Source organism: Haliaeetus albicilla, chromosome 3 (genome assembly GCF_947461875.1).
Source record: "Haliaeetus albicilla chromosome 3, bHalAlb1.1, whole genome shotgun sequence".
Classification (NCBI taxonomy): Eukaryota; Metazoa; Chordata; class Aves; order Accipitriformes; family Accipitridae; genus Haliaeetus; species Haliaeetus albicilla.
The window spans coordinates 36,192,996-36,203,614 of NC_091485.1; the positions used below are offsets into that span (position 1 = coordinate 36,192,996).

General features: G+C 42.7%; 1 protein-coding gene across 1 annotated transcript in view; it reads right to left on the reverse strand.

Moving 5' to 3' along the window:
- Positions 1-10,374, reverse strand: part of NSMAF (neutral sphingomyelinase activation associated factor) — a 40,225-nt gene extending 29,851 nt beyond the window's left edge. Inside the window, exon 1 of the mRNA XM_069779382.1 lies at positions 9,994-10,374. Coding sequence (XP_069635483.1) covers positions 9,994-10,046 — 53 coding nt within the window. The 5' untranslated portion in view covers positions 10,047-10,374. The remainder of the gene's footprint in view (positions 1-9,993) is intronic.
- Between the last annotated feature and the right edge of the window lie 245 nt (positions 10,375-10,619).

The following is a 10,619-nucleotide window of genomic DNA, read 5'->3' on the forward strand; positions in this document are numbered from 1 at the left end:
CAGCTTGTTTGTGTGCAGTGCTGGTCTGATCTGCAGAAGGACTTACCCATTTATTCACATCCACATTTTGAGCTTTTTGTATTGTGTTCGCGATATGCTCCATGAGAAATGCCCGTGACAATACTAATAAACCCAAGCGTCCCCAGAGCAGTATTCAGATAGCAGTAAACATGTCAAGAGTTCACAAAATGAACTGAATGTACTGAATAGCCTGCTCATTAAAAAAATCATATTTCACAATAGAAGAACCAGCGTTATTGGAAAATACATGTTATTCACATAAGATATGTGTTGTCTGTTATGTTAAACAGAACATAACAATAAAGGTCTACTGTAACTACAAGTAACAGTGGGTCCATATAATCAAAACTGCTTGTGTGTCCAAAACACTTTGTCCTAATGCTCTGCTCCTTTTTCAAAATGGCATTTATCTTTACCTGTCCTCTCCTGTAAACAGATATTTCATGATGCCGTTAAGAAACGGCTGATGTTAAAATGTTAGAACAGTATATGCCATACAAGACTCCCCAAGAAAATTCAACACACATCTCAAAAAGTCTCTTCAGCCTCTACCCTAGTTGCTGTTATTGTATGGTTCTTGAATATCCCTAGTTTCCAATGGGGTTTTAGAGGCTTTGCCTTCATGTATCCTTCCCTAGAAGACGTAACGTCAGTTGCCTTCTGTTTCTCACAGAATTCTGTTCTTCAAACTTACTGCCACCTTTCAGCAGCTGTAAACTGAATTTCCAAGTTTCTGAGGCCTTGGTGCCTTTGAAGGAGCCAAATCATTCTTTTCGTATTTATTTTGATCACTCACCTTCAGGAAGCTAAAATAGAAAGTCTAGCTCTGCATTTTGAGGAAAAAACGCTTCACTAGGAACAGTCTACAAGGTAAGAGGAAGAGGAGTCTGAAACCATAGCAGCTTCCACACAGTTACCATTAAATCCCATTTTTCAACACATTATCCCTTTGAAATCATCTGGGACAAACTTAAGATTTCTTGGATTTTGCAAACTCAGATCTAGCAAGTGCTATCACATTTTGATTGAAAGCTTCTTAATAAAGCTATGTTAAGATATACAAAGAGCAATTCACCATCAGACTGTTTTTCTTTCTAGTATATATAAGCATACACAGTGAGCTTATTACCCAAAAGCCAAAATATTTAAATAAAGTTAAGAACAAATGTAATACCCAGATTTGTTTGAAAAAAATCTTCGTCTACTCTCTTTCATCAGGGAACAGATACTATTGACATAGGGAACAATGTCCTTCACAGCAATGATGTTCATGGTCCCACAATTTTTCTTCCAAGAAAACTAGTAACGTCTGGTCAATAGAACTCATTTCTGAAATTCTTAATTCTTGGACTCTTTCCTTTATCTCCACCTATTCTTTTGACAAACCTCCCATGTTTTTATGTTCTTTCCAAACTCACCTGTTGGCAACACTGGTAATTATTAGACTTTCCTTTTAATTTTTTGGTAAATGCAGGAATCCTTCATATATTCAAGATAAGCCATGCTTTTGCAGCAAAACACTGGCTCTGTTATTCACAGTAACTACAACATGCTTACATAAGCCAAAATACACAAACCAAGAAAGTACTCTTACAAAGTTTTCAGGACAACCATCCCCTAGAAACTGTTGTACCTTTATACTCCACACCTTATGCATCAATTCACCTTCCCAAAATCAGAAGCTGTGGGCTACTGGAAAGGATTTCAGGTACACTTTCCCTGGCATTATCCTCACTCCTGGTGAATCAGATGATTTAATGAAAAAAATAATGCACAAGGTATGCACAAAAACCCAAGATAAACTCTTCATATAGGCTAACTAGGTATTGTGGAAAATTGTAGGTTTCTTCCCTTTTAAATACAATATTTACTAGCAGCATCCAGTTTACCCTTTTGCTGTTAGTCTCTCTGTGTCTCTTCCACATGACTATACACTACCCAGATTTACAGAGACAGCATCGCTGTAGAGCTTCTTCCTGGAGACCAGTGACCTCCTGTGCCGTAACCTCATGCTCACTTTCTGATCTCAGCTTTGCTATCTTGAAAAAGGGTTGTATGGCTGGCAGCTATTAAAGCATTTTTCTTCAAATATTGTATGTCATATAGGCCAAGTGCATTTTCCACATTTTATCTTTCCCCCCACACTCTCCACAAAGTCTTCCAGGTGGTTCTGCAGTCTCTTCCAAGCATTTCTGTGCTTGTTGCTACTCTCCTACTTTCAACTCCATTTACTCTAACTGCATTTTCCTATATTTTCAGGCTGCTATGAGTTCACTTCTGCAGGCAGACAGAGCCAGACATCAAATCTCCACAAATAAAATCACCAGTCTCTACTCTTCTCAAGCACCCATTGCAATTGGGATGAACTTACAGCCTGTCCAAAGATTCTGTCATAAAAACTGCACCTTTCAAAATTCCACCTTTCATGGCCATAAAGTATCCCTCAAACCACATGATTTCACTGTCTGCTTCTTCAGGACAAAAGAACGTATGATTAAAGACATCACTAGCCATGAAAAAATACTACTATTATTTTTCCTGGAGTCCAACTGCTTGTGTACACAAATCAAGACTACCTTTAACTCTTTTTCATGATACTGCCATTGTGTTCCAGCTCCCTGGAGCTTTTCGTGTCTCCTTTTCACTTGCTGTTCTCTTTCAATTGCTCCTGACGATAGTCCCTCTTACCTTCATTTCTACAAATATGTTTTCAAGTTCTAGTTATGACACTGTAAGTGGAACCAAAATTTTCAGACTTGCATCTCAACCACTGGCAAACAAATCTAGACCAGTTCAAGTCACTGCTAATTATGAACTTTGGAGATTATGAAGCATGATCTCTGGAATAGCCTTCTGGAACTTCTCAACTTATCTCAGTCCTTACAGCTTAAGTATTTAAATTTCATTTGTCTGTGTTAATGATTCATAGGGCTGTCAAAAAAAGGAAAAGTCAAGTTTCATCAGATGTTATTAGAGTACAGTCAGAGCTTTTTATCTTCACAGAACAGACTTCTTCCCCATAAGTAAGTAGAGCCACTGTTATTGTATCAACAGGGTCCCTCTTGAGAACCATCACTGCACAGGATGGTACTTCAGGCTTGCCGGGAGATTTAACAAGTATTTGCAGACAGAAAGGGAACAGATCAGTCTCTGGTATGTTGCACGAGTAGGCAAACACAGTGTTGTGAAGGCCTGAAAAAACAGGAAATCAATCACAATAGCTATACAATTAAAGCAATGGGGATCTTCAACATGCAACTAAGCAGCTGGACTTTAGGCTATCTTCCAAAGAGCTAAAAAAGGTATTCCAAAGACACCTGTGATATCAGGATGACTGACATACAAAATGTATATACTATCAACTGCTACGACAAGACTTTGTACACACACTTCGTATAGATCTAAAATAGTAATTAATTTTTTCTGCACATGACAGGAGGAAGAAAACCCCCAAACCACAAAAAGTAACAGTAGGAAGAGAATGCATGATACCCTGCATAAGAAATTGATCGAATCTGTAACAGTCGAGAAATGTATTTTGGTCTTCAGCCATTGAGCAGCTGTACTGTGCTGAGTAATTAACAGTACACACTGTAAGCCTAGGACTTGCCACACTGCCCTGGAAAAACAGCCTGGACCACAAAGCCAATGTCAAGTCAAGTAAGACTAAGCAAGTCTGTTCCCAGTCTACTCGCCCTTGCCTTCAAGTCTGACCCCTCAACCTCAGCAACTAGTCAGACTAGTTAGTCTTCCACTGAGAAGGACTGGACAACTTCAATAATGCAATTGGCTCCCCGCCAAAAAATAAAGACACCTATCCAAAAAAATATCATTTCCCCCCCAGCCCCCGCAAAAGCAAACCATAAGTATTAACCAGGAAGTGTACAAATATACTATCCTATCTAAAATTAAAAAATTATTTTTTTGTCCTTTTAAATTATCAGCAAGAACTAGTATCTAAAAAAACAGTTCTAGTTCTAACACAAACTGCTGCATTTTTAAATAAAAATCAAAGGGATCTTCTACATTTGCCTGCTGCTCTTAAACTTTGTGTTCCTCTAATACAGCAATAATCAAATATCAGAAACTGTTCTGTTTCAGGCAAACAGAAAAGGATCAAGATTGAGATATTTTTCTTATCATCAGCAAGTGGTTCATTTTAATCCATTTTCAAAATGTATAACTCAATTGTTACTTGAAACTTCCCAAGTATAAATGATTTAATCAGTGTTTATTAAAAATCTACTCAGAAAAGGGTAATGCTGTATCTTCTCTTGGAAAGCAACTCAAATATCTGTTGACACAAAATCCTTTGAAATTAAGCAATAAAACTCACACCTTAAAGTATATTACAGGATATTTTTATGCTGGCTTCCTAATAAAGACACATTTCACAGGTTTATATATTCACAAATGTTGTGATCACCATGTTATTTAATGGCTCGCAACAGACTGCTAAAGTTAGTAAGCCACAGTCCTGTCTTCAGGGATCAGTTACCATTTGCTCTTGTATATTGAGTTTGACATACTAGACTATTTTAAAAAAACAATATACTATTTCAAAAATTACAAAGAGAGACAAATTAGGCAAGATTTTCAAAGAAAGCTCAAACCCCATGAAAGCACCTATAAGGGGTGAGTGAGAGCTTGAAGATGCTCGATGCCTTATATTATAGCTGAATAGTCTGGTCTTTATCCTCAAAGTCTCGCCAATAGCAAACAAGCTTTTAGAAAACTTCTGAGAAGATGGTATTTTCTAATACATGTGATCATTCGAAATCGGAACTTAAGGGAAAAAAAAAAAAGCTTCAGTAGCTTCACTGGTCCAACCTAGCCCACCAACTTGTAACGCTCAAAAACTACTTACAGTTGTGGACACCACCCACTTCCAACTGAAAAAGCTATCACAGTAGCAGATAGATCAGAATACAAGCTTCTGCTCAGAGCTGTGGAGTTTCCCCAGGACAGTTTTGCACAGATTTAGTAACCTGGGTCAGTCCATGGAAGGGAACATGAAGTACCAGAGATGTTACAACGTGAAGGGGTCGGCAACAAAGAACAAGGTGGCCGGGAACGAGACCTTACCCTTTGGGAGTGGCAAGCCCGCAGAGCAGTTCTGCTGTCAGAGACGCTGAGAAAGAGGCAGTTTCACTTTCCAGGATGAAATGAATTGGTAGCCACCACTGCCACCAGGGCAAAGCCTTGAGCTTTAGAGTGGGTGGAAGGCCACTTAAGCTGTTACATCTCAGATTTAATGTAAACCCTGTATTCAAAATCAACAGCAGAAGCAGCTGGACAGGGGGCGGCAGGGAGAAGAACATGCTAGGTAAGGGAACATCTCCTATCATAACAACTCACATAGCTGGAAAAAAAAACCCACCTACTTTAAAGAACATAAGGAGTTTCCCAGGTTTGAAACAGAAGGAAGATTGTTCAGTCACAGTTTTGTCTGTCTGGTGGTGTATGTTCGGAGGCAGGAGGGGAGGCAGTGGATAATCAGTATAATGTAGCCACACACACACACACCCCCCACCCCTGATAACTTTAATGCAGTTTCTAACAGCTTTTGTGTTAAAACATCTTCAATTCCCACCCAGTGTTAGAAGCATACAGAACCTGGTGGAGTAAAGAGTTAATCTTCTAATAGCGTATGAAAGAGCTGTTTGAGCATAAAAGATTAGCACCTACACTTAAGGGGAGAGGTAAATTAAAGCATGCTAATATAATTTTGCTTGAAGACTTATTTCAGATTCCTGTCTTTATATTGTCCCAGAAAAATTATATTAAGAAAATCTGAAAAATTCAGATGGAAGTGATCTGGAAGGTGTTTTCTTGTGAAGGGAATCAGTATTGGTTTGAGAAACAGCTTCAGGGAACAAAAGCGGGGGGGGCAAGAACCTCGCCAAGAAAAACAGAACTTAATCTACAGCAGCAGAAAGATAGGGGTGACACAGGTAAAGCTGGTAAATGAACAAAGCAGTGAACTCTGGTTGCTCTCCTCCAAACACAAAGTTGAAAGTGGCTTGTCTATTTTTGCCTTTTTCGAAAAGCTCCCAATATAATTGCCACTCAGAAAAGGGCTGAGGAATATGGGTCAAGAACACACCCAAGACACATCGGAAAACTAGGCACCACACTAAGTAGTACAAAAACACTTGCAAAACTTCACCTCATATGATGTCATCCCCTATACTCGAGGTTTGGGAACCCAAACAGCACCCAAACATTCCTAGCATTGTTCAGAGTATGCAACAAAACAGCAAATCACACTTTACAACATGGGGTTTATAAATCCTGCTAAGATGCTATAAAATATCCTCCAAATAAACAGTGTCTTTATCGGGCTTAGTCTACTTGAAAATTTTACTGTTACTTTGCTTGATGTGCATGTTCCTCTGTACTTAAGTTTGAAAAGATCTCATCTGAGATCCAACAACATGGGGCGGGGAGGAAGGGGGAAACAAAAAAACCCAAGAAACTCACAATTTCTTTTATATACCAATGTCACCTACCAACTGAAGCACTGGACTTGTTCATGTTGGACACAGGAATGAACATGCAGGGACTAGTATCTTGGCAAAATCCCATTTATACCACCCAGAGAAGGTATCCCATTGATCCTGCTTTAAATTCTTAACCTGTGATTGAATTCTTACCATTTCCATCACTTCATCAGGAAAGCATATGCTGGAAATCCACTTGGACACAAGGGTTTCAAGTGGCTTATCCAACAGACCTTGCACAATCACTTGATCTGATACTGGAAGTACAATCCTGATAACGGAAGGACATTTCCAGGGATGAAAAAGCAGGCCAGCCCATACCAGCAGCAACCCATAGCTATGTAAAGCCAATTGTAAAATTAAACCTCCTCCTAACAAGAACAAAGTATCTATAGGCCAGCTGTAGGACTCATTTGCTGATGTTTGAATAAAAGTCTTCATTATGTACATTTTGTCCCAAGAGAGTAAGATAAGGCTACAGGTTTGAAAAAAAATACCCAAATGCCCAAGCAACTGTCATGCAAAAGATCTATCCACAGGACCTACATGCTGCCAGCATGTTGCTTTGCGTGAGTGATGTTCCCAACAGAAGACACGAACCCCTCGAACAGGAGGCCAAGCAGCACGCAAGACAAACTAGCGGAACTGTATTATAAAGAGCCTCTGCATCAAGCATCAGACTTGGCCATCTTTGGGCACTCTGCCAACAGAGCCAAGAACTCGACTTGTAAAGAGAGCAACAACCTGAGCCAAACACACACCATTTAATTTGAAGTTTTGCAACTAAAATTGTTTGTAAAAAAGGATTCCTACTCATGAATGCTGAATATTGTAAAGATTAAATTATGTAAGCATCCACAAAACACTAATTAAAAAGGGACATATCATCTCATCTTTCTTTACTCTGAACACCTAGGCAAAGTGAAAACAGATGTCTACCAATACAGATGAATTTGAAGGGATAACTCCTGCCAGAATGAACCCTGCTCAGTGGGGTTGTTTAATCACATGTAAAGTAAAACCTGCTGCTTGTTCTCAGTGTGCGCACACAGGACTTTTCAGTATTTTCTTATTTTCTTCCAGAAAACTGCATACAGTCAGAAAAGTGGGTTTATGTAACCAGACATTAAAGCAGTCCAACTAATTAGTTAAGAGGAAATAAATTTTTTCAGATCACTTAAAACTGATCTGATCTTCCTTCCCCCCAAAGCAACTGCATAAGATTAAATTTTTATCCATTAAGTTTCACAGTACTCTTAACCAGAACTTTCATAGCTTACATTTTTGTAGAAGGCAACCTACAAATAACCTAACAAAAACCCCAAACAAACAAACAAGACAAACCACACATGAAATCCAGTTGCCACAAAGTTTCAGAGAGTCCTTGTCATCTTGCTAGAAAATACCTACACCAAGATTACGTAAATCAAGAGAATCTTTGAAGCAGGAGTTGTTGTCTCTGAAACAATTAGCCAGCAAGAAGGTGAAAAGAAAATTGAAGGGACAGCCTTTGAGAGCTTAAGTGATATAAAGAGCTTTTTTTTTTTTTTTTTACTGTTTTAAGGCAGGACTACAAGGAAAAGAGGAGACAGAATTTGGTGTTTCTCATTTGATATTTCAGAGCCCAAAACCTTTTAAATCACTTAAATGTTTTTAAGATTTCCTAATTTAGAAAGGCACAGGAAGAGAGGGAGGGAAAAAGACCTGATACAGGTACAAAATACATACAGATTTACTTTTATTTTACACAAATATCTATTGTTAGGGAAGGGGAAGAAACAGAGAAATGAGTTTGCAGATACTTAGATAGGAAAAGCCACCAGTGCAAATGAGAACGACTCATCTTTCATGAAGTGCTCAAATTACAAACTCAAATAATAAGATCCTAAAATGTTTCCAAATATGAGCAAAGAAAACTATTTCTCATTAAAGACTTTCAATAACTGCAAATCAGTAATGCTACAGACATTGATATGCTGGGTTTGTTTTCAGGGCTTTTTAGAAGAGATTTAGATCCCACTTGCATTCCTTGGGGCAAGACTGATGAGTTTTGGCCTTTTTCTCGACTTCTCAAAAACCTGAGACTGTTTACATGAAATCCTTAACAGAGCTAATAGCCATTTTTTCTAGCTTTTCCTATACTTAAGACGTTTTACTTCAAAATTAAAAATCCTTCTCTTTTTCCTTCTACACAGGAAGTTTGTCCATTTGCCCTGCAGCCCCTCACAGACAACTGAAACCACAGCAGCCCCCAATAAGCCCCACAGCAGCCAGGAAAAGAGATACAAGAAGAGAAGAAGTGATCCAGAATATGTCTGTACTTCTAAAACACTTCAAAAGCTGTAGTGGCTTTATAGGCTGAATAGCTATGAATCAGAATTTATATGGACAAAGTGAGCCAAGCTTTTTGTCATGTGGTTTTCTCACCAACAATAAACAGCGCTGCATAACCGGCAGCATCAGGCGCATCAGGAATTTGCACAGGACTCGCACGGGATGCGCCTGATGTCCAGCTCCGGTGCCTGACGGCTCCCCAGTTCCTGCAGCGGGAGGGTTCTGCCCCCAGAGAAGACACCCGTGTCCCTCCACTGCGGGACCCACGCTGACCTACTGCTCTCACCTTACAGAGATTTCCTACGTGGCAATATTAAGATTGCAAAGGGCTTTGAAACTTTCTGACAAGCCAGATGCAGATAAGCCACAAAAAAAGAAAGCAGGACAGTAGCTAAAAATAAGAGAGTAAATTCAGGGTATACTGAGGCACGTGTGATAAGCCTTTCTTGTATGCTCATTTAGCCACAGGAACACAAAATAGAGATTACAGTCAGAAAGCAGGAACGGGGAAGTTGACTTCAACACTTTAAAGAGCCATCACAGAGTCTGTAATTTAAGGGCTGACAATACGCCGATCATAATGCTCAGGGGAAAAAAACCAACCAAACAAAACAAACAACCAACTCCATCTATAGTGAAGCAGAGCTGTAACTCCATGCTGCTCACACAACTGAGAACAAACAAACAAAAATCTACACACGCAATTTTCATGCAGTTTACACAAGGCGAGCGGCGTTCACGTTTCCCCAGGTCTGTTCTACAGCCTTTACTGCCTTAACTCGCGGGAATATCAGCCAGCCGATTAAAACAGTAACAACAGCGTGGGCCAAGCCCAGCACAGCAGCCGGCCTCCGACCCGGGCGCTCCGACGAGGCCGGCTGCCTCCAGGGAGGCAGCCCTGCCGCCCGCGGCGCTCCGCCGGGCCCTCCGCCTCCCCGCCCCGGTGGAGGGGGCAGACCGGAGGGGGGCGGGGGTGTGTGGAGGCCGGGGCACGGCGGCAGCGGCCCCCTCTCGCCGGCGAAGGAGCGGCGGGCGAGGCTGCCGGTGCTGCCCCGCGGGGAGCGCTGCCACCCCCCCGACCCTGCGGCGGAGGCCGAGCGGGGGTGGCCGGGGCTGGCGGGGCAGGGCTGCTCACCTCTCCTTGGAGTACAGCTCCCGCTCCAGCCGCCGCTTGCGGATGAAAGCCATGGAGCCGCCCGGCCTAGGTGTCGTCGCCGCCACAGCAGGCCAGGCCAGGCCAGGCCAGGCCAGGCCGCGCCGCGCCTCAGGGAGGCGGGGAGAGCGGGCCGGCCCGCGGCTGCAGGCAGGCAGGCAGGCAGGCAGCGTGCCTGGCGGACGCGGCGGCAGGCGCCCGCCCCGTTTATACGGCCGGAGAGGCGGGGGAAGGTGGCACAAGCAGCCGGGGAAGGGAGCCTGTCGGCACCGCGGGCTCTGCGCCCTCGCCCGGGCTGCGGCGCCTCTGCGGCCCTTCAGGGCCGCCGGGGCCGCCGGCCTGCCGCTGAGGGGTCTCGGGGGGGGGGCCCTCACCACGGGAACGCAGCCGCCCGCCCACCCACGCCCCTCCCTCCATCCCTTTCCTTAAAGCTTCTGCCGGGTTTTTTTTATTGTTCGCTGGCACGGAGGTGCCACCCGGGTCCGCGGCGCACGGCAGCGGGGGCGGGGTGTGGAAGCGCGGCCCCTGGGGGCCCCGGGGCGGCGGGTGGGCCCGGCCTCCCGGGGCGGCCGCCAGCGTAGTGGCCGGGGCCGAATATCGTCTTCGCG